The 25295-nt window shown below is 41.1% G+C and overlaps 1 protein-coding gene across 1 annotated transcript in view; it reads right to left on the bottom strand.

Annotated features, from left to right (window-relative positions):
- Nucleotides 1–8823: 8823 nt before the first annotated feature.
- The window catches only part of LOC124795975 (juvenile hormone acid O-methyltransferase-like), a 188827-nt gene continuing 172355 nt past the window's right edge, over nucleotides 8824–25295 (bottom strand). The window contains exons 5-6 of the mRNA XM_047260056.1: nucleotides 23813–23963; nucleotides 8824–9011 (exon numbers count right to left, since the gene is read on the bottom strand). Of these exons, the coding sequence (XP_047116012.1) occupies nucleotides 8824–9011; nucleotides 23813–23963 (339 nt within the window). The remainder of the gene's footprint in view (nucleotides 9012–23812; nucleotides 23964–25295) is intronic.

Below are 25295 nucleotides of genomic sequence, written 5' to 3'. Positions count from 1 at the left end.
AAATTTGCCAAAAAGCTAAACCTTCTACAGTATCTCACATTGCCCCTCTTTATCCCATTGTTAACATTAAATTAAGACATATGGCAGCTGTTGTTCTATTTGGATCCATTCCAAGAACTACTAAAGGTTTCTGTTACATATTCCTTGCTGTGGAACTTACTTCGAAAATTGTATCTTTCAATCCGTTACGAAAAGCCACTACTATAACTGTTCCCAATGCTTTTACTAATCATTTTTAGCCTCCTGTTGGACATGCTCAGAAGGTTATTTCCGACGATGGACTGCAATTTCGATCAGTAATGTGGAAACGTACGTTAGAAATAATACACTCATTTTTATCTCCAGATACCATGCTTCATCCAATCCATCAGCGTGCATCATGAAAGAGATTGGAAAACTTTTTCGTATCTATTGTCACAAAAAATATATTGATTGGGACAAGTACATTTCAGATTTTCAGGACGTCATAAATTCCATACCAAATGTCTTTCAAGGAAATTTAGCAAACCCCAAAGCTGAAGAAAATAAACCAAACACCACGGGAGGAGGCACGATTCCACCATGCTTTCGCCGTATCTTGTAAAATATAGATCCATCTATGAAATTTCGTGAAATTGTTTCTTTTCCGACTACAACAAGATTACGTCACCATGAATTTATAGACATCGCACTTAACAATATAAAGCCTGCAGCAGAACGCCGCAAACGTCAACAAAAACAGGTGAGTAGCCACCAGGAATTTCGCATAGGACAAAAAGTGTTGGTACGCATTCGGTACCTATCCAACAGAAGAAAACGTCGCTGCAGTAAATTTGAACTTTTATATTCTGGACTTTTCAGGATACGTAATCTTCCCCATTTCAATTTCGTTCATGTTGAAACGTTATGGACCAGAAAATCGCGAGGTGATTGTCGCATCAGCAACGTCAAGCACCTTATAGAATAACTTTCGCTTCGGTTCATTTCACGTAGCTAGATAAATTGGATGATAACATACCGCAATGATTTATTTTTCTGTCTTTCAGCCTGTTATATAAAATACACTCCTGGAAATTGAAATAAGAACACCGTGAATTCATAGTCCCACGAAGGGGAAACTTTATTGACACATTCCTGGGGTCAGATACATCACATGATCACACTGACAGAACCACAGGCACATAGACACAGGCAACAGAGCATGCACAATGTCGGCACTAGTACAGTGTATATCCACTTTTCGCAGCAATGCAGGCTGCTATTCTCCCATGGAGACGATCGTAGAGATGCTGGATGTAGTCCTGTGGAACGGCTTGCCATGCCATTTCCACCTGGCGCCTCAGTTGGACCAGCGTTCGTGCTGGACGTGCAGACCGCGTGAGACGACGCTTCATCCAGTCCCAAATATGCTCAATGGGGGACAGATCCGGAGATCTTGCTGGCCAGGGTAGTTGACTTACACCTTCTAGAGCACGTTGGGTGGCACGGGATACATGCAGACGTGCATTGTCCTGTTGGAACAGCAAGTTCCCTTGCCGGTCTAGGAATGGTAGAACGATGGGTTCGATGACGGTTTGGATGTACCGTGCACTATTCAGTGTCCCCTCGACGATCACCAGTGGTGTACGGCCAGTGTAGGAGATCGCTCCCCACACCATGATGCCGGGTGTTGGCCCTGTGTGCCTCGGTCGTATGCAGTCCTGATTGTGGCGCTCACCTGCACGGCGCCAAACACGCATACGACCATCATTAGCACCAAGGCAGAAGCGACTCTCATCGCTGAAGACGACACGTCTCCATTCGTCCCTTCATTCACGCCTGTCGCGACACCACTGGAGGCGGGCTGCACGATGTTGGGGCGTGAGCGGAAGACGGCCTAAAGGTGTGCGGGACCGTAGCCCAGCTTCATGGAGACGGTTGCGAATGGTCCTCGCTGATACCCCAGGAGCAACAGCGTCCCTAATTTCCTGGGAAGTGGCGGTGCGGTCCCCTACGGCTCTGCGTAGGATCCTACGGTCTTGGCGTGCATCCGTGCGTCGCTGCGGTCCGGTCCCTGGTCGACGGGCACGTGCACCTTCCGCCGACCACTGGCGACAACATCGATGTACTGTGGAGACCTCACGCCCCACGTGTTGAGCAATTCGGCGGTACGTCCACCCGGCCTTCCGCATGCCCACTATACGCCCTCGCTCAAAGTCCGTCAACTGCACATACGGTTCACGTCCACGCTGTCGCGGCATGCTACCAGTGTTAAAGACTGCGATGGAGCTCCGTATGCGACGGCAAACTGGCTGACACTGACGGCGGCGGTGCACAAATGCTGCGCAGCTAGCGCCATTCGACGGCCAACACCGCGGTTCCTGGTGTGTCCGCTGTGCCGTGCGTGTGATCATTGCTTGTACAGCCCTCTCGCAGTGTCCGGAGCAAGTATGGTGGGTCTGACACACCGGTGTCAATGTGTTCTTTTTTTCCATTTCCAGGAGTGTATTTTAGTACTTCTCAGGCAATATGATACATGGTATTTGTCTTGTAGAAGTCGCTATTTGCGTTACCAGAAAATCTCAAGTTAGACTTATTTTGGTTCTACGTCGGAGTCCACATACCTATAAGACACACCAGACCTTTTACTTGACACATTTCCCATGCGTGTACAAATTCTGTTGATGCCTTGTTTTCACGTTTCCTCGATTATTCAGCATTCTATTTGGTGGCGACGTGCCCAGTAGGGAGAATCTTGCGGGCAGTTCTCTTATCGTAAGTTTAGGCATTGCACGTTTTCTGTCTTCATATGCGTGTGCATGAAAACAACTGAGAGAGGCACTATTTATTTTGACATGTGTGCAGCGGATCACGTCCCTTGGGTGGCCTGATTGCTGCAAATTGTAACTCAAATAATTTTTTTTCATAATAAGAATTTGTGTCCTTTTGTATATTGGCCATATATATCTCATGCTCGTTTATTTTTGATGCTTTCCTGAACGTGCCGAGATTGGACTGAGCAAAAGGTTGGGAATTAGCACGGGCGCTGATAACCGTGCAGTTGAGCGTCCCGGAAACCAAACATCATCATCATCATAATTTCTGACGCTATTTTGTCTTTACTGCTACCATGTAATGTGCTGTTTTTTATGATTCTAGGCTGAAATTTATGCTATTATCTGGTGAATTATTACTACATTTTCTGTTAGGTTAGTCACTCTTTGTATTTATGACGTTGCCCTGTTTCATTTATACCGAGTCCTGTGCTCTATTCAGTTATATATCTCTTGTACTTGATGATGTCATCAGTTTACTTGCTTTCACCTATGTGAATTTAAGAAATCAATGTGGCCAGTAACTCATGTCCATTGTATATGCTCATTCATTTCGTATATTTTGCAGAACCAATGTACCGAAGTCTCATTGTAGCCAAACGAGCCATTATGCCCACAAATAGAAGCACATGAAAATGTGTAATGTGCCACCCATAAAGGTGTGCAGGAAATACATTACATGGAAAGAATAAAGTAAGCTACTTACATGGAATACCACTGACACTTCTCACACTGTTTCCTGACAGGCTTTTATAAACATTTTCCTGTTAGTGTCTTAGGTAAATTAGCCAGATTCCCTATAAAGATTTAGGATTAAGGACACTTTTTTCTTGATTTGTGTTAGTTTTAAGAGTATTGTAAGAATATGTAATGAGTGTTCCTAACATGGGCTGCACCACTGTTAGGAACAATGAGGGAATGTTTATGTTTAACGAGTGCTCATGCACTGAGCTGCACTCCAATAATGAGGACTGTATTGATATATTGATGATTTTATATGATGATATTGTATGATATTAATATGTATTTTGTGTATGTTTTGTCCTTTCTAGGAAAATCTGTCTTATCTTGTGCCACATTATTGGAGGAGTTTGTGGAAGACTATCATAGAATCTTTGCACCTGAAAAACATTTTTCAGTATTCCTTATGAGATTGCATATGATACTGCCTTTTTATGTTAGCAAACATGAATGCCCTTTTTTTAAGTTGGTAACCACATTTCCAGGTTCCACTTTGTCTGTAGCTTTACCTTCATCTTTGGATATTTATCTCGTGAGTTACTGTGATATGTTACATTCACTTCGTACACCTGTCTTTATGGTTGCATATACTATAATCACATTTTCCTTTGCTTTGACCATGGCAGTTCTTGACTCACGACGAATGACAACTGACTGTTAATCATTTCCTTTACAGATAAAGTGCACTGCCCTTATCAATTACTCCCATATCCTTCCCTACAGATATGTGTTTTGTTAGATATATAGATCTTTTAATGGACTGAAATTTATGGGGCCTCGAGGGTGCTATACAACCTATAAATATTGTGTCTTTACTCACACAATGCCATACTTTGATTTTATAATTCTACTTGTCTAATATGTACTCTACAGGGCAAACAGAGCCACTTTCCATATAATACTACTATTTGTGGAGTTTGTTTTTGTGAAAGCCATATCAAGTAACATATCCTTATTATGATTTATGCAGAGGCTTCTGAGTGCCATATACAGTTGTAGGTAAATGCTATTTTGTGGTGCTTTCTCAGCTTTGATTATTTCCTGTTAAACCAGGCCACAGTGAGCAAAAAAATGATTTGTGCAACATTTTTGGCTACAGAGGTCAGCGTTTATTTCATGACTCGGCCACTTTGAGCCACAAAGATGGTTTCTGTAACATTCTTAGCTATTAAGGTCAGCATTTATCTCATCTACTAGGCCACTTTGAGCCACAAAGATGGTTTCTGTCACATTTGTAGCTATTAAAGTCCGCATTTATTTCATATGACTAGGACACTTTGAGCTTCAGACTGATATTTTATATACAGTTGTTTTAAATATTAAAGTTTGCATGTATTTCAAGTACAAGGCTGTCGGGAGTCATTCAGTTCTTGATTTTACTGTTAGGTTTTCTTAAGTAATTGTCACAATATTGCATACAAAAACAAAATTGTAAATTTGTGGTAAGATCCGTGGGACCAAACTGCTTAGGTCATAGGTCCCTAAGCTTACACTCTACTTAATCTAACTTAAACTAACGTATGCTACAGACAACACACACACACACACACACACACACACACACACACACACACCCATGCCTGAGGGAGGACTGGAAGCTCCGACGGGGGAAGTCGCGCGGACAGTGACAAGACGGCTTAGACAGCGTGACTACCCCGTGTGGTTATTGCATATACAAGGCCACAGCATAATATTAAGACCCAGAGATGTTCACTATCATGTTAGGTTATTCTATGTCGAATTGGCAAGCTGATGCCACTTATTGATTTTGTTTTATTCAGAGTTCACTTTCAGTCTTGTCTGTTCACTCTGATGTAAAGCATTGTTGCATCATCCAGTCTGCAAATTCATTAGGATTCAGAAATTTTTCTGATCAGAAACGTTACTCGATGTTGACATAAGTAGAAATTATTATGTTCCACTACCTTATTTTTGCTACCTTTTCATACCTACCATTATCAGTTCGGATTCCGTAGAAATACTGGAACGCGTGAGGCAATACTGACCTTACGACTTATCTTAGAAGAAAGATTAAGGAAAGGCAAACCTACGTTTCTAGCATTTGTAGACTTAGAGAAAGCTTTTGACAATGTTGACTGGAATACTCTCTTTCAAATTCTAAAGGTGGCAGGGGTAAAATACAGGGAGCGAAAGGCTATTTACAACTTGTACAGAAACCAGATGGCAGTTATAAGAGTTGAGGGACATGAAAGGGAAGCAGTGGTTGGGAAGGGAGTAAGACAGGGTTGTAGCCTCTCCCTGATGTTATTCAATCTCTATATTGAGCAAGCAGTAAAGGAAACAAAAGAAAAATTTGGAGTAGGTATTAAAATCCATGGAGAAGAAATAAAAACTTTGAGGTTCGCCGATGACATTGTAATTCTGGCAGAGACAGCAAAGGACTTGGAAGAGCAGTTGAACGGAATGGATGGTGTCTTGAAGGGAGGATATAAGATGAACATCAACAAAAGCAAAACGAGGATAATGGAATGCAGTCGAGTTAAGTCGGGTGATGCTGAGGGTATTAGATTAGGAAATGAGACACTTAAAGTAGTAAAGGAGTTTTGCTATTTGGGGAGCAAAATAACTGATGATGGACGAAGTAGAGAGGATATAAAATGTAGACTGGCAATGGCAAGGAAAGCGTTTCTGAAGAAGAGAAATTTGTTAACATCGAGTATAGATTTAAGTGTCAGGAAGTTATTTCTGAAAGTATTTGTATGGAGTGTAGCCATGTATGGAAGTGAAACATGGACGGTAAATAGTTTGGACAAGAAGAGAATAGAAGCTTTTGAAATGTGGTGCTACAGAAGAATCCTGAAGATTAGATGGGTAGATCACATAACTAATGAGGAAGTATTGAATAGGATTGGGGAGAAGAGAAGTTTGTGGCACAACTTGACCAGAAGAAGGGATCGGTTGGTAGGACATGTTCTGAGGCATCAAGGGATCACCAATTTAGTATTGGAGGGCAGCGTGGAGGGTAAAAATCATAGGGGGAGACCAAGAGATGAATACACTAAGCAGATTCAGAAAGATGTAGGTTGCAGTAGGTACTGGGAGATGAAGAAGCTTGCACAGGATAGAGTAGCATGGAGAGCTGCATCAAACCAGTCTCAGGACTGAAGACCACAACAACAACAACATTATCCGGTCTTATAATCTGTTTATGGTACTGGAGAAATCTATTAGTGGTATTCATACTTCAACATAAGTGACTATATTTGACTTAGGATTTCAGAAGAATCTCTACTATGAAGAACAGGGCTGATGCTTGTCATCACATTACTGACATTATGATAATCGCCGACTGTGGTTGTTGGTAATTTGTTGCTGAGTACCTATTGTATCTCTGTACATGACTGAAGCAAATAATACGCAGTTCAGGTATCTTCGTACACTGTATGTAATCCAAATTGGCCACTACCTATTTGTGAACCTGTGAAAAAACAAAAGGAAATGCACTTGATGATGCAGTAACTTCAACATCTCATAGGTTTCAGCCATGACTCTTCCATTCTCTTGCGCAGTCCTATACCATTATCTTGACGATTAGGATTGTATACTGATTTTGCTTCACATCATTTATTTGTCTGGTTATAAAATGAGTAAATTGTCTAGTAAACAAGGTTGGTGAACTTTGTTTACTAGACAATTTACTCATTTTATAACCAGATTATGAATAATACTAGTGCACCTGAGCACTCTCAGTTCTTACAAGTTTAATGTTGTTACACAGTTAAATTCTTTTGTGCAATCATGACATGTTACATTATAATGGTCCTTAGGAGTACACTGTAACGGTTCTACACTACGCAAGATTTCATATTATCAGTACAGAGATAAATTTACCACACATTTGTTGCACAAGGTACTTCCAATTATATGCCAAATTTGTTAAACCCTGCTGGAGGGTTGCGAAAGGAGTCTACTGGGATACAATTGCATGTCGCACCCGAATATAATAATAATACTAATGTAAACTAAAATGAAACTATGATGTTATAAAAAATATGTATCTCTGATAGGCTTTATAAAGCGGATCGTTGACTGTGCACGGCCATAGAGCAAAAGATACTGTTTCTAGTCTGTGATTGTAGTCTTGGAGTAAGTGAGCGCTTGGCACACGGTAGTGGCTGGCTGTGAGCCAAAAAGGATGGAGCAGGTAGTTTTGTGGTGTGCTCTGTGAAGCCACCAAGTGTTAGATTAATGTAGGAATTACGAGAACATGTAAGAAGAAATCTCCTCGCGAGCAAGGTAAAGGTGTTAAATATTTATGACTCTCGTTTTGTAGAGTGATAGTGTAGATGAGTTGGCTGATAATTTGTAATTGTTGAGTAACTCCAGAATGTACATACACTGATTGGATGAAAAGACTAGTTAGATATTTCCCTTTTGTAACGTTTCTAAGATTTGTTAAGACAGGTGTGTGTAATACAATGGTTTGTATTTATGCTTTTTTTAGTGAGGTTAGATATTACTTGCTGTTTAAATTTAGTTGTTTGTGAATCAGTAAAACGGATGTAATTTTTCTGAGTAATGTAATTCCAGTTGTCAAAAGGTTTGAGAATCAGAGGTTAACTTGGAATACAATTTCACAAAAAATCATTGTTTGTAAATCACTACAATCATTACCGCATTCTTGTCCAGGTCATACGTTTTTCGAAGACGTCGGATTTTTCTTAAATGTTTACATTTATCAGCCAAAAGAATTTCATATGCATTTCAAAGTATTACGGGTAACATTGCACACCACTGAGCCTCTAGTTAGCATGTTTCTATTTTTTTCATGAGAGGCCAGAATACGTCGCCTTTTACTGTTGCTGCTTTAGAGGTAAGACAATTCAGTTTATTTGTTATCTGCACATGCACGAAATTAAGAACCCAAAGAAAAATTATTTAAAGAACTTTGTAATATTTAATCTCCAAACTGTGTAGCACCGTCTCCCAAATTTGTGAATGTGTAGTATTATTGGTTCAAATGTTAGGACTCATTGAAGTAGTTCATGTTTATTTGGATTGCACTGTATGATCTTTGTACATGCCAACATTGAAACACATACATAAATTCTGAGTTAAATTTAGTTCTTCGAGTGTAGATACATAATTACATAAGTTTTACAGAAGGCGTTTTTCCTTCGAAAATAAAACAACCCATGTTTTTAAAATAAACTGAGATTTTTGACTTTTCGACTGAGACACACTTTCTGTGTGACAGCTGAGTAACGTGACGTTTCATGGGGAAGGTTGAGGGCAGTACAGAACTGACTGCCAGAGCAACAACAGCAACTCATGCCCGGACTGCGTGTACGACCAGCGCGCCGTAGTGGAAAGTGTAGCAGCAGCCGCCATCATCGGGAAGACTGTGTCGGGCCAGGGCTCCCAGTCTGTAGGCTTCCCGCACATAGTCCTGCAGGAACGGCTCGCGGAGCTCCTTTGGGATTCTTCTGACGAAGGGGTTTATTGCAGTCACCGTATCTACAGAAGAGAAACGATAAATAATACAGGCAGCATGCGAACTCTTTTTATAATGGAGCAAAGTTTCTTAATGACCTGAATTATTTCTATCACTGAACAACAAGTGGCGTGGCGAAAATAGGAGGGATGCAACACTAAAACATTAGTAACTTACACAGAAAAAAAACAAAGTGAAGTATTGTTAAACGCTACATTAAAAATTTGGTTTTAGATAAAGCACAGTTCAAACAGAGGCTGAATCACTTTTTGGTAGGCAACCCCTTCTACTGTATAGATGAATGTAACAGGAACTGTTAGACCAGCTTAATTAAAATTGTCTGTGATATTTCAGTTTTGACAGCACTTGGTCACACCAGTCAAGATGAGGTATTTTGTGTGCGATAAATTTATTAAAAATGCATAACTATGTTTGATTCCGACAGTATATTACTTATATAAATATTAGCAGCTCCAGTTTAATGTAATGTATTCATAGTCTCCTGACAAATGACCATTGGGTCTACAGTACAAAAACTGAATCAGATTAATCTGATCTTCAAATCTATTTCTTTTTATTTATTTATGTACTTAAATACTTGCTGTCATTTCTCTAATTTGCTATGTGGAAGGAGAAGTAAATCGTACAGCAAGTAACAGAATGACATAAATGAGGAAAAGAGAATAAAAGTTATATTAGTTACAAATTAAGGTCTGGGGGAAAGAACCAGGAAAGCCAATTTTTATGAAACCTGAGAAAAACCGATTTTAATGTTTGAACTGTGATTACGTCTATTTTATATAAGAACGTACAGTACTTTTCATGACATAAATTAAACAACATCGGTGCATATAATGTGGAAATAGCGTTATTCGCACCCAAAGTGTTCCAAGAACTAAGTAATTTTCCGAAATGCCTCTCAACACCAATCAGTAAAGTAAAAGAAGCAGAGAGGTGAAAGCGAAACAAACACACTAATTCCGTAACAATCACGACTTAACGAATTTCTGGTTGTGACGGATGGCGATAGTACTCATATAATAAATGTTTTGCTGTGGGCAGTATGACAAGAACTTCACAGGAAAAGGATGGAAAAACTTAATCAGATTTTGAAAATCTTTGTATTTTAGGTAGGAAATTTTAAGGAGATCCAAAATAAAGAACGGAACTGTTCGAATTAGATTTCAGCGAATAGAAGATAACTACAAAGCTGCTGTACGGTTGACAAGTAAGTAATTCTAAAGCTGCGCAATTCCATTGTAAGTAGATATAGGCAGTTCATTGTCATGATCTTCTTATAACGTCGTTTTGCATTCCTCCGTGATATGTCGTTTGATATTTCATCAAACGACAGTGGCTGAATTCAGGTGATATACCTTAATAGGCTGAGTTTTGATACGGCTTTTTGCAGCGCACTTTGAGTCAACCAACGTTCGATTTTTTGGTTGACACTGACCCTGGTCAAAGGGGATGGCTAACATCTGGATGCTTCTGTTATTTCTTGAAATCTTCAGGTGGCCACGCACAGGAAATTTATTTTTGATCTTCTTCAGGCCACTAATTGAGGGTTATAATGAACGAATGGGAAAACGATGAAGTTTTTATTTTGAACACCAGTAGAATCACAAAATATCCAGGATATCCCAGTAGGAATGACCAGTATTCTGAGATATGAAAGGAAAGATCACGCGGAGCAAAGAAAAGTGTAATAAACACAGGCTCTAAAGTGCATACCTTGAAAAAAGTATGAGCACTTGTTCATCTTCGCTACTGTGAAACACGTCTTCTGCTAAACAAGAGCTCCTATCTCTTAAGGTGTGGATCTTTAGAGATCTTGTCTGCCGCGCGGGATTAGCCTGGCGGTCTCAGGCGCTGCAGTCATGGGCTGTGCGGCTGGTCCCGGCGGAGGTTCGAGCCCTTCCTCGTGCATGGGTGTGTGTATATGTCCTTAGGATAATTTAGGTTAAGTGATGTGTAAGCTTAGGGACTGATGACCTTAGCAGTTAAGTCCCATAAGATTTCATACACATTTGAACATTTTTGAGCTCTTGTCTACGAGACATATTTTCCTTGTTTTGATCCATATTATTTCTTCCCAAAATATGGAAAGCAAAGATACTACAGAGAAAAGATTTGTTTCATAGTCTCGAAGATGAAGAAATACTCATAGCTCTTAAGGTGTGCATTTTGGAGACCATGTTTACTGCACTATTTTGGTTCGAATGATCGTACCTGTTGTATCCCTGAATATCGACGATTTCTCCTGGACCGCTTTGTATATAAGTCTTCAGTGTCCTCATCCAAGACGAGAGTGTTGAAGTGAAAAAGGAGCGACGTCACTTCATTTGTACCCTTTCTCGAAATACTTAAAAGAAGAAACACAAAAATATTGCAGGAAATGGATACTGAACGAATACATCGAAATTTTCCGCTTAAAGTAAGCATTATTGGTTGCTATGTTTTTGAATGGATAAATATTTTGCAAAATCTATGCAGATTTCTTATTTTTTCTAATCTCTAATTGTAAAGGGGAAGGGGGAGGGGGTGATGCATAAGAATTCTGTTCACCCTCCCTCCCGTGGTTGGATGAGTCACCACAGACTTGTCTCCCTCTTTCCCCTCAAAACTTGGCTTGCCTTGTTGTTTCCCCTTACAGCACAATATTGAATGCTAATATCTCTGGACTCACTTGGTCTTTTCTTTTTAGTGTTATAACCTCTTAACAAATGTGTATCCCTAGTCTGAATCGAGTTGTAGCAATACCTCAGTTTCGAAGAAAAACTGACTTACCTGGTTTTTTTCCTCTGAGCCTTTTATAACAAAACAGATTTTTCCAATAAAAACTGATTATCTTAAAAACGTCTCAAATTGATCTAGTTCTGATTCGGTAACATATCGCAGAATGTTCATTTTAGCGAGGCGTATTCTCATTATCTGGTCCTCCAACAAATATCCTGCTCATTATCCGGTGCATAGTTTTTCATTATACACGACATACATTCTTGTCTATAATACTTACTTACAAGTAGTTATAATGGTACGAAACACAGGTTGGGGCATACGTCAGTTGTCACTGGTAATCCTTAGGCTTTGTTTTGCCTAGAGTAACGGTAGTCATTTGTGAATTTGACTAGTGCATGGTATCGATAAGTCAACAGACATTAGTATTTTATGGTTAAGTTGTCTGTTGTTATCTGAGACACAACGAATAGATAATTTGACTACAGAACTGCGTGTATTTGTTTTGCAAACATGACCATAATTAAAATGATGTTTGTGATTTGTTTGTGGAACGTTTTCAGAACATTCAACCTCCATCTTGACAATATGTCTGCAAATTAAATTTGATATATGAACAGACTGGGTCGTTCACAATGGCCAAATCCTGTTACTATAGAAAAGTATTAGAATTCGTTCAATGTTTTGTCTAATAACCGACCAAATAGCGATGAAAATGCCCAATAAGTATGAACTGGCAACAACAAGCTTACAAAGGATTCTGGAGAAGCTGAAATTCAGATAATATAGACGTACTTTACTTCAAGGCCTAAACGAGGAGTATGCGGACAGGGGTATGGCATTCTGAAAGTTGTGCACAATCTGAGAAGAATCCGATTACAAGTTTTACAAAAGCGTTCTTTGGAGTGACGAAGCGTCTCTTAAGTTCGATGGCAGAGTGAAGAGACACAAGTGTGTCTCCTGGGATTCTACGAATCACCATGTGGTGATGGAGACAGAGTTAATCTCTTTTGTTGTGGTGTACGGGCAACTATTGCTAGTGGTGGGCTAATCGGGCTTTGTTTTCTTTAATGCTACTGTCAGTTTTGTAAATTATCTGCATATGTTCATAAATGTTGTTGTAACTGTAAAACAATCCATGTTTTGAACATCTGTAGCCGCTTAACGATAAGTTGATATGACAAGGAGATGGAGAACCCGTAGCATTACGGAATTATTGTGAGAGACTTTCTAAATGAAAACTTGATTGGCAGACGGGGTACTATTTTATGGACTCCACGATCCCCAAATACCACACCCATGGATTTCTGTAGTATGGGATGTACTAAACATGAGGTTTAATCCGTCAAGATTCGCGATGACAAGCATTTGAAGGAATGTATCCAATTAGAATTTGAAACGTTACAGTTCCGGGAGTCTTGCAACAAAATTTGTGGATCAGTGTTGAAAAGACACAAAGTTTTATCAGAACAGCATACAAGCTACTTTGAGTGTCTTTTACAGGTTCATCGAACTCTACATGTACTTCTTTGTTGATAGTTATCTTCTACGAGGGGTACTGAACAAATAACGCAACTTTTCTTTCTAAAAGCAGGATGGTTTTATTCCGAATTCTAATACACCATATTATTCCGCACTGTTTTGGCTACAAAACCCTACTTCTCAACATAATCTCCGTTCAAGGCGACGGCCTTACACCACTTTATTGGGAAGGCCTGTATGCACGCATGGTACTACTCTATTGGTCGACGTCGGAGCCAACATCCTGCTACAACAATAACATCTCCATCATCCATGTTCTGCTTCCCGCGGAGTGCATCCATCACTGCACCAAACTGATGGACTGCACCAAACTAATCGCCTATCTTGGATTGCGATTGAAGGCTCTCCACTGACTCAGCTGAGCATAACTCTCACTTTTCCAGACACACGCGAATGAGTGCTGCTGGACAAACACGTACACCTTCATTCTGCAGTCTCACTAAATGTTGACAACCTGTTTTACTCATCCTTATATCTTGGATTAATTTACAGCATATTTTCTGAGTGCCGTGCTGATTCAACCCTCAAGCCCATGTCCCTGGCAACCTCGAAGTAAGTTACGAGGTCTGCAATCCGAACACACAGCTTCCTGCTGTTTCCGAATTTCAACTTCCTACTACCTCCTTGCCTTTACCTTCAAATCTAGTGAGAGGGCGCAGTGGGTAGGCCACTAGACGTGTACAGGCTGATCCAAGTTTCCTTCCACTTTTTTTTTTAAATTTGCATCATTAGTTTTCTCACTGATTTGATGCGGCCAGCCACGAATTTTTCCCTTGTGCCTACCTTTCCATCTGAGACTTGCACTTGCAACATATGTCCTCAATTATACGATGGAAGAATTCCAGTCTCTGCCTTCCCCAACAGTTTTTGTTCTCTACTGGTCCCTCCGGTGCCATGGCAGTTATTTACAGATGTCTTCCTGTCCCTTCTTCTTTTCAGTGCTTTCTGTACGTTTCTTTATTCGCCGATTCTGCGGAGAACCTTCTCATATCTTTTCGTATCAGTTCATATAATTTTCAACGTTCGTCTATAGTGCCCGTACCTCAGGTACTTCCATTCACTTTTTTTCCGGCTTTCGCACTGCCCATGGTTTACTTCCATTCAATTCTGTGCAGGAGTACATTCTTATAAGTTTCTTTCGCTAATTAAGGCATCTTTTGGCCGGGAATACCCTCTTTGACGGCGGTACTACGTTCTTCTCGGTTCGTCCGCCGTGTATGATTTCCCTTTCGAGATAGCAGAATTCCTAAATTTCTTCTACTGCTTAGTTATTATTTTTAATGCTAAGTTTATCGCTAATCTCATTTTTGTTTGTCATTTTTTTGTCTTACTTCGCTATACACTTTATCCTTATTCTGCACCCTTTTCAGTTAACAGGTCTTGTAATTCTTCTTTATTTGCGCTGAGGATAGCAATGTCATCAGCTGATATTGTAATTGATCTCCTTTCACTTCGAGTTTTAATCCCATTACTAAACCTTCTTTTTGTTTCCGTTATTGCTTCTTCGATGTATAGATTGAAAAGTAGGGGCAAAAGACTACATCCTGTCGTACTCCCTCTTTAATCAGGGCTCTTTATTCTGGTCTTCGATTTTTATTGTTCCCTCTTCGTTCTTGTGCACACTGTCTATTACCCGTCTTTCCCTAGAGCTTACTCCTATTTCTCTCTGAATTTCGAACATCTTGCGCCATTTGGGTTGAACTCATTTTCTAGGTCGAAAAATCCTGTGAACGCGTCTTGAGTTTCCTTACGTCTTGCTTACACTGTTGTTGTTGTTGTGGTCTTCAGTCCTGAGACTGGTTTGATGCAGCTCTCCACACTACTCTATCCTGTGCAAGCGTCTTCATCTCCCAGTACTTACTGCAACCTACATCCTTCTGAATCTGCTTAGTGTATTCATCTCTTGGTCTCCCTCTACGATTTTTACCCTCCACGCTGCCCCCCAATATTAAATTGGTGATCCCTTGATGCCTCAGAACATGTCCTACCAACCGGTCCCTTCTTCTAATCAAGTTGTGCCACAAACTCCTCCCCAATTCTATTCAATACCTCCTCATTAGTTATGTGATCTACCCATCTAATCTTCAGCATTCTTCTGTAGCACCACATTTCGAAAGCTTCTATTCTCTTCTTGTCCAAACTATTTATCGTCCATGTTTCTCTTCCATACATGGCTACACTCCATACAAATACTTACACTATCAAGTCCAACGTCAGAACCGCCTCTTTGGTGCCTTTATCTTTCCGAAAGCCAAACTGACCGTCAGCTAACAGGTTCTCAATTTTTCCCATTCTTTTGTATGTTATTCTATTTAGCAGTTTGGATGCTTGACCTGTTAAGCTGGTTGTACTGTAGTTCTCTCACGTATCCATTTTTCCTATCTTCGCGATTGTGTGGATGATTTTTCGAAAGTCTGTATGTCCCATAGATCCACACACCAACTCGAATAGCTGTTTGGATGCCACTTCCTCCAATGATTTTAGATATTCCGAAGAAATGTTATCCACTCCTTTTCCCTTATTTGGTCAGAAGTCTTCCAAAGTTCTGTTAAAGTCTGACTTTACTGCTGGGTCACCTATACCTTCTAGATCGATTCATATTTCTTCTTCTATAACGTCATCATACGAATAGTCCTTCTTCTAGTAAGTCATATCAAATATTTTCTACGCTTTCCATAATTTGTTGACTCCAAAAGTCAGGATCATCTCTTTGAAAGAACCTCCTTCCCTCCGCAGTGTTCTGTTTGTTACTGTTGTTGCTTTGTTGCATAATAGAATGATGGTGGTTACAATAAAAAGAAAGAATAAAAAGACAGAAATGAAGATGCTGATGCTAGAAGGGAAAAAGTAGGATAAAATGTTATTCAATGCTGTGTGCATGAAAATACGGAAAAAATGAAATGAATACTTACAATGTACGGATGTAGGAAGAATGCAAATTTTGTATTACAACAACTATAGTAGCAGACTAAAAGCTACGATATTTTGGAGTAGTAGTAGTAGCAGTAGTTGTAGAAGTAGTAGTAGTAGTAGTAGTAGTAGTAGAAGAAGAAGAAGAAGTAGAAGAAAAAGAAAAAGAAAAAAAGGAAAAAAAATTAGTAACAATTTAACCACCTCCCTCGCCCAGTTAACTTACGTGTGGTTTGGCTCTGAACGGACGGTGGAAGAGGAACATTCCTAACGGTAATGTGGGCGGAATAACCAGCCCTACGGCTTATAAGCGTAGGTATAACAGCAGACAGAAATACCGGGTCTCGCAAACGTACTGTGCAGTAACAATATGCACAGTGGAAACACATTTAGAAAGAACTAATCCAGGTGGTAGCCGGAAACGGGAAGCCATCTTCGCTTTTGGCGGAGCACACTGTCCTTTGAGTTTTGGGGAGCCTGTACCAAAAAGCAAAATCGAGTCGGAGACTTTTTTAAGTCTTTTAGGCAATAAAAATAGAGACTAACACTCTAGCCAATGCAGTCAGGTCTAGTTTACGAGCTAAGATGCATCACGGTTTTGGAACAGTCAACATACAAACTATACTCCAGAGCTGGAAACTGAAACGAGAAACATTCAGCTCCTGCTATTACAGAAGGCGCGAATCACAGATTCAAACCCCTTCGACTAAGAGAATTACAGAACATTTAAAAGAAAACTTAGGCATAGGATCGGAGCAAATCTTCAGGAACAGGGCACGGCATTTTGTCTTCAGAAACAAGTATCTGACTCCATAAGAGATTTCAACACTCCTTCGGACAGGCTGTCTTCTCTAATATTCCAATGAGCATGCAATGCAGGAAGGTACACATTGTTCAGTGCCATCGTGCAGTGTGAAGACAATCAAAGAAATCCTGAAAATTAAACGTATTCTGGGACCAGCTAGAGAGCGAAATACAAACAAACCTGTTTTGCAATGTCAAACATCTAATGGGCGGTTTCAATGTGTAAGCTGGTGAGGAGCGACAGTTTAAGAATATCGTTGGCAGCTACCTTGCCGGCAATAGACCAGATAAAACTGGCGGAAGACTTATTGACGTATGTGACACCTTTGACTTTAAACTTATGTCAACTTTTTTTTAAAAGCTAACCACGGAAAAGAATACTTGGCGCTCTGCACGAGAAGATCGTGAATCATCTCAACTGGACAACGTAACAGTATCGAAACTGAATAGTACGGAAATTATTGATGTGGAAGTGAGGAAAGGAGACAGCCTTTTCTCAGAGCAGCTTCGGATTCGCGTAAAGGTAACCCTTCCTTCATTAAATAAGAAGAACGTACCTCAGAATAAACTTATTAGTGTCGACCTCGAAAGGCTAAAGCAAAACAAAGCTAATTTCCAAGAGCTGTTAGAGTAGAATATCCGAAAAAGTATGGCATATGCTGGTAAAGAAATAGCTGCTTTACAAAGGTGTTGCAAACAGCCATGGTGGACTGAAAACCGTGACAAGAAAGTCAATTAAAGCGTAACGATATATAAAATATTGTACGCTGACTAAACAGAAGATATGAAAGAATAACAAAGTAGAAGACAAAAAAGGTGTACAAAAAAGTGTGGAAGCAGACTGAAAAAATTCTTTCTAAAGCCAAAAGAGCCAAAGTCACAGAAAAAATCGCAAACATTGAGTGAGAATTCAAAAGAAACAGTACGAACTTTTACAGGACCTTCAGCATATAAGAGGCTATCGGCAGTTTCAGCTTCAAGAAGGACGTGGAAATCCGGTAGCAAATAAAAAGGAAAACTGTGAGACTCTAGTCAAGTACCATGCGTCACTGCTAAAAAGGGAATAGCACAGAGAAAAATAGCCGAGAATGATTCCAGAGGTAAGAAACAACAATTCCACTGCTCCTTCTCCTAAGGAACTTGCCAAAATTGTTGTATATTTGAAGAACAGTTATGTCACCGGGAAGGACTAAATTGCAGCGGACACGTCGAAAAGTAGAGAACAAATCATCATGAATCCCCTAAATCAATACAGGGAAAATATACAGAAAACTGGAATAAAACCTAGTGAATGGAAAACAGCACTGATTCACGCTCTGTACACAAAGGGTGATAGAACTGACTTGAACAGTTATTGTGAAATTCATAGATTACCTCAGACTTTCAAGGTACTTTCAAGGTACTCTAGCAGTCTAGGTTGGCTGAGCAAGCAGATCGTCCGCTGGCGGATAGCAAGGTGCATTCAAAAAAAGAAGGCAATGGGCCGAGCAATTTTGGAGCATGGAAAGACTAGCGGATAATTACATCTCTAAGGACCTAAAAGTGGCCTTCGTCAATTTTAAGAACTGTGATTCGGTAGACTGGTAAGCATTCAAATTCAAATGGCTCTGAGCACTATGGGACTTAACATCTGAGGTTATCAGTCCCCTAGACTTAGAACTACTTAAACCTAACTAACCTAAGGACATCACACACATGCAAGCCCGAGGTAGGTCGCGCGGTCGCGCGGTTCCAGACTGAAGCGCCTAGAACCGCTCGGCCACCCTGGCAGGCACTGGTAAACATTGTTTGATATCTTGACAGAATTTGGAGTGGACCCCAAAATAGTATAAATCATCAATCAATTAACGCAGACATATTCAAAAATAATTCACGGGAAAACTCTCTGATAGTTAAAATGTAATCCGACAGGGTGAGTGACTATTCCAATTCAGTTCAAGTGCATATTCGAGAATAGGAAAAGAAATTAGCCGGGAAAAGGATTCTGAACAAAGTTTACATTGGAAGATCAAGTAATTGTGTTCTGGGAACACTACTACTGAACAAATTCCTAGTTGGAGGATCAAGAAATGGTCTTCAGTGAAGGCTTATTGAGCAAAGTTCACAATGGAGGATTGGAAGACTGCGTTTCGAGAAAGAAGTTAGCGTTGGAGGATCACTTACAGTGTTCCAGGAACGGACTACTGAACCAAGTTTACATTGGAGGACGAAGAAGTAGTGTTGTGGGAAAGGGCTACTGATCGACGTTCACAGTGGAGTGTCTTGGAGACAACGACCTTGCTTTTACCTACGACCTGACGATCCTATCAGGAAACAGATAAACATGCTGAAGGAGCAGGCAGAGAAAGCTGGCCCCCAAATTTATTTTAAAAAAAGACATAACGTAACAACATCCGAACAGGACCTCGTCACCCAACGACTGAGTACGATAAAAGATAAAAAGTGGACAGTTTTAGATACTTTGGTGATAAAGTGCAGATGAAAACTAGCGAAAAAGAAACCAACAACAGCAAGCGAGAGAAGATGACCACTGCTTTTTGTAGGATGCATGCCCCAAGCAAGAGAAAGGCTATCTCAGGAACTCAGCTCAGACAGCACAACTAGTGATCAAAACCGAATGTCTATACGAAAGCGAACGCTTCAGAATGACAGTGAAGGCTTAAGTGAGAGAAGCAGAGAACAATGAACGCAAGATCCTTGGCCAAATAATGGGTTTTAGGATAACAGACAGACAGACAGAAAGACGAAGAGAAGAGATATACGGGTATAATGAACAGCTGATGGAGTCGATAAAGAAACGACGATTTAAGTTTATGCACATCTGCTCATGACGGCTGCAAACCGACTAAAGAAACAGATTTTGAATCTACTGGATAACATTCCTGAAGTCTCTGATAAATGGTTCATGGAAGTAAGAAAGAACCTGAAGTGCACCGAAATGGATCAGGTGGGATTTCTAAATGATCAAAGCACAAATCTCTCGTTAACAACTTTAAGAGCTTCCACGACGAGCGAAAGCAGAACAATGGCTGGACAGAAGAGAGAATGCGTGCCCTTAGAGAAGGAATGCCTCTTTTGGTCGGAAGAAAGGGCTTCAATAAATGCCTTAGACACTGAGGTGACAAAAGTCATAGAATAGCTTCTTGTATCTAGTCGAACCTCCTTCTGCCTGGCGTAGTGCAGCAACTAGACGTTTCATAGAACCAGAAAGTCGTTGGAAGTCTCGTGCAGAAGTATTGAACCATGCTGCCTCTATGGCAGTCCATAATTGCGAAAGTGTTGCCGGTGCAGGATTTTGTGCACGAATTGGCCTCTCGATTACGTCCCACAATCGTTCGACGGAATTCATGTCGGGCGACCTTGGTGGCCAAATCATTCGCTCGAATTGTCCAGAAAGTTCTTCAAACCAATCGCAAATAACTGTGGTCCGGTGACATGGCGGATTGTCACCAACAAAAATTCCATCGTTGTTTGGGAACATTAAGTCCAAAAACGGCTGCAAATGGTCTCCAAATAACAGAACGTAACTATTTACAGCCAAAGATCGGTTCAGCTGGACCAGAGGAACTAGTCCATTCCATGTAAATACAGACCATACCATTATGGACCACCACCAACTTGCACAGTACGTTTTTGAAGACTTGGGTCCATGGTTTCGTGGGGTCTGCGCCACACTCGAACCTTACAATCACCTCTTACCAACTGAAATCGGAACACATCTGACAAGGTCACAGTTTTCCATTCGTCTTGGTTCCAACTGATATGATCACTAGCCCAGGAGAGGCGCTACGGCGATGTAGTGCTGTTGGCAGAGGCACTTGCGTCGGTGGTCTGCTGCCATAGCCCATTAATACCAAATTTCGCTGCACTGCCCTAAGAGATATGTTTGTCGTGCGTCCCACATTAATTTCTGCAGATTACTTACGCAGTGTTGCTTGTCTGTTATCACTGACAACTGTACGTAAACTCCAGTGCTCTCGGTCGATAAGTGAAGGCTGTCGGCCACTGCGCTCTCCGTGGTGAGAGATAATGTCTGTATTTGGTATTCTCGGCACACTCTTGAGAATGTTCATCTCGAATTATTGGATTCCCTAACGATTTCCGTTTTGGAATGTGACATGCTTCTAGCTCCAAGTAGCATTCCGTGCTCAAAGTCCGTCAATTCCCGCCGTGCGGCCGTAATCACGTCGGAAACCTCTTCACACCAATCATTTGAGTACAACTGAGAACTCCACCAGTTTATTGCCCTCTTATACAGGGCTATTACAAATGATTGAAGCGATTTCATAAATTCACTGTAGCTCCATTCATTGACATATGGTCACGACACACTACAGATACGTAGAAAAACTCATAAAGCTTTGTTCGGCTGAAGCCGCACTTCAGGTTTATGCTGCCGGAGCGCTCGAGAGCGCAGTGAGACAAAATGGCGACAGGAGCCGAGAAAGCACTCACATCAGTCAGTCATAACAGGACGAAGTTCAACAAAGATCCACCAACTGCTTACTCCATTCGGCGATGGTATGCGCAGTTTAAAGCTTCTGGATGCCTCTGTAAGGGGAAATCAACGGGTCAGCCTGCAGTGAGCGAAGAAACGGTTGATCGCGTGTGGGCAAGTTTCACGCGTAGCCCGCGGAAGTCGACGAATAAAGCAAGCAGGGAGCTAAACGTACCACAGCCGACGGTTTGGAAAATCTTACGGAAAATGCTAAAGCAGAATCCTTACCGTTTAAAATTGCTACAAGCTCTGACAACCGATGACAAAGTCAAACGCTTTGAATTTTCGGCGCGGTTGCAACAGCTCATGGAAGAGGATGCGTTCAGTGCGAAACTTGTTTTCAGTGATGAAGCAACATTTTTTCTTAATGGTGAAGTAAACAGACACAATGTCCGAATCTGGGCGGTAGAGAATCCTCACGCATTCGTGCAGAAAATTCGCAATTCACCAAAAGTTAACGTGTTTTGTGCAATCTCACGGTTTAAAGTTTACGGCCCCTTTTTCTTCTGCGAAAAAAACGTTACAGGACACGTGTATCTGGACATGCTGGAAAATTGACTCATGCCACAACTGGAGACCGACAGCGCCGACTTCATCTTTCAACAGGATGGTGCTCCACCGCACTTCCATCATGATGTTCGGCATTTCTTAAACAGGAGATTGGAAAACCGATGGATCGCTCGTGGTGGAGATCATGATCAGCAATTCATGTCATGGCCTCCACGCTCTCCCGACTTAACCCCATGCGATTTCTTTTTGTGGGGTTATGTGAAAGAGTCAGTGTTTAAACCTCCTCTACCATGAAACGTGCCAGAACTGCGAGCTCGCATCAACGATGCTTTCGAACTCATTGGCGGACACTTCAAGAAAGGCGTTACGCAATACGGAGAGGTTTATTATCGAAATTACGAGAGAGCACATTCCGGGAAGAGATGGGCAACATATTACTACCGCCCACATATATCTCGCGTAATGATCACAACGAAAAGATCCGAGAAATTAGAGCAAATACGGAGACTTACAAGCAGTCGTTCTTCCCACGCACAATTCGTGAATGGAACAGGGAAGGGGGGATCAGATAGTGGTACAATAAGTACCCTCCGCCACACACCGTAAGGTGGCTCGCGGAGTATAGATGTAGATGTAGATGTAGATGGGGACATGCTGCGCCGAGTGTGGGAGGAACTTGATTATCGGTTTGATGTCTGCCGAATCACTAAAGGGGCACATATCGAACATTTGTGAATGCCTAAAAAAACGTTTTGAGTTTTTGTATGTGTGTGCAAAGCATTGTGAAAATATGTCAAATAATAAAGTTATTGTAGAGCTGTGAAATCGCTTCAATCATTTGTAATAACCCTGTACTTTGTGTACGCGATACTACCGCTATCTGCATAGGTGTATTTTGCTATCCCATGATCTTGGTCACCTTAGTGTAGTCACTGGATGCTACGTCTAATAGCCCCAAACGAGAGAAAAAACTGATCTAGAAAGTGTAGGTTTGTAGTAGTGTAAACGTATTCATTAATGAGGTTCGACCGAGCGAGGTGGCGCAATAGTTATCACACTGGACTCGCATTCGGGAGGACGACGGTTCAATCCCGCGTCTGGCCATCCTGATTTAGGTTTTCCATGACCTCCCTAAATCGCTTCTGGAAAATGCCGGGATGGTTCCTTTGAAAGGACACGCCCGATTTCCTTCCCCATTCTTCCCTAATCCTATGGTACCAATGAACCCGATGTTTGTATGCCTTCCCCAAATCAACCAATCAACCAATGAGGATTCGATAAGAAATGGAACAAGAAATTGGCTAGAACTTCCTGAATTCCGTGAACATTTTAATGCCTGTGCATGTTACCAGTGGTAGAATTATAGACGCTAGTTTTTCATAATGTTTATTTTGGTATCAAAAAAATGGCTCAGAGCGCTATGGGACTTAACTTCTGAGGTGACCAGTCCCCTAGAACTTAGAACTACTTAAACCTAACTAACCTAAGGACATTACACACGTCCATGCCCGAGGCACTATTCGAACCTGCGACCGTAGCGGTCGCGCGGTTCCAGACTGTAGCGCCTAGAACCGCTCGGCAACCCCTGCCGGCTATTTTGGTATCAGCCCTCATTTATATTCTCATTGAACAACATTCATGTTTATATTGCGAGAATGAGACTCTCGTTCCCGACAATTCTATCGTGCACAAGAAAATTTATTTGAATTGACCAACTTCCATTTTCCAACGTTTCCATCGCACATTTCGCACTACTTCTTCTTCACAAAAGTCTGTCTGGATCCCTCTCGAGATTTTCGAGTGTAATTGTTGTCGACTTACTTATTACATTTCTCTCGTCCTTCGAGGTGTATGTGACGTCTCTCACATCGCGGCATGTTTTTACAGTGAATCCGATCTCCTGCAGGTAATTCCTCATTTTTCTCTCGGGATCTTCTATGAACTGGTACGGAGTCACAAACTGGCGGTAGTCCTGTAACAGACCAAAATATTGCTTGTTGCAAATATTGGTGATATTCAGTAACGTTTCTATTCATATCCTAGGGTAGTGACACGGTGCGCGTACAGTGTTACGCTAATTAACATTTTGATTTTCACAGCTGAGTACATCGTATAATCTGCCCAGCGGCCATGACAGACAATTCTAATTAAAGAGATAGCTACTATGCATAGTGGGGGTAACCAGATCAAGTCCTAAATGATACATATCATCACCCACGAACCCAAGATCCATGAAACGGGTAAAAATAAGTCCACACGTTTATTTTAGTGATTATACTTGGGTAGGGCATGGGGAAGAAAGATGTAGGATTCTTTCCCTTCTTTCACCGACTGCAGTCATTGATTAAAATTATCTCCTTTGCCATATTACAGGACTCTTTTAAACACTTCGATCTCTCGGTAGACGGAGATAGAGATTTATCCATTTCCTTTTTGCTATGTCGTCGTTCACTGTGCGTGCAACCACGAGTGAAATCACTGGGAAATTAATAGCCAAACATTTAAAAAGTGGGCAATGGAAATCGGTATGGCTTCGACACCTCAACACAGCGACGATCGACTCTTTGAGGATTTATCATAACTGCAGAGCAAACTAGTCTTTTCTGGATTCCGTTTGAAAAGCAAATATTTTCAAAGCTTGGTGGCTCTGATCAGTGAATTTCCAGAAATTACAAGGGAAAGCAGAATCTGGGAGGGCGTAAAGCCAACAGCAGATCATATACTATTAAATCAAATGGATATTTATTATAAAGTTGCTCTACTACTATACGATGTATTGCATTCATCCTGGGATAAACATTGACTCTATACATTAATTCACACACACACACACGCACACACACACACACACACACACACACACACACACACACACACACACGCGAGAAATCATCAATGAAATTTCTTACCATACTCATCAGCAAAGACACTTCACGTGAGGATTAAAATACAACCTCCGGGGACTATTGAGGAATGAATAATTTCGTACTGCTTCTCATTCCCCCAAAGCACGAAAGAAGGGAGTTACTACATACACTGTGAGATCAAAAGTATCCGAACACCCAGAAACAAATACATTTTTCATATTAGGTGCATTGTGCTGCCACCTACTGCCAGGTACTCCACATCAGTGACCTCAGTAGTCATAAGACATCGTGAGAGAGCAGAATTGGGTGCTCCGCAGAACCCACGGACTTCGAACGTAGTCTGGTGATTGGGTGTCACTTGTGTTATACGTCTGTACGCGAGATTTCCACACTCCTAAACATCCTTAGAGCCACTGTTTCCGATACGATAGTGAAAT

This window comes from Schistocerca piceifrons, chromosome 4 (assembly GCF_021461385.2).
Source record: "Schistocerca piceifrons isolate TAMUIC-IGC-003096 chromosome 4, iqSchPice1.1, whole genome shotgun sequence".
Classification (NCBI taxonomy): domain Eukaryota; kingdom Metazoa; phylum Arthropoda; class Insecta; order Orthoptera; family Acrididae; genus Schistocerca; species Schistocerca piceifrons.
This window is presented reverse-complemented; position numbering and strand designations above follow the sequence as displayed.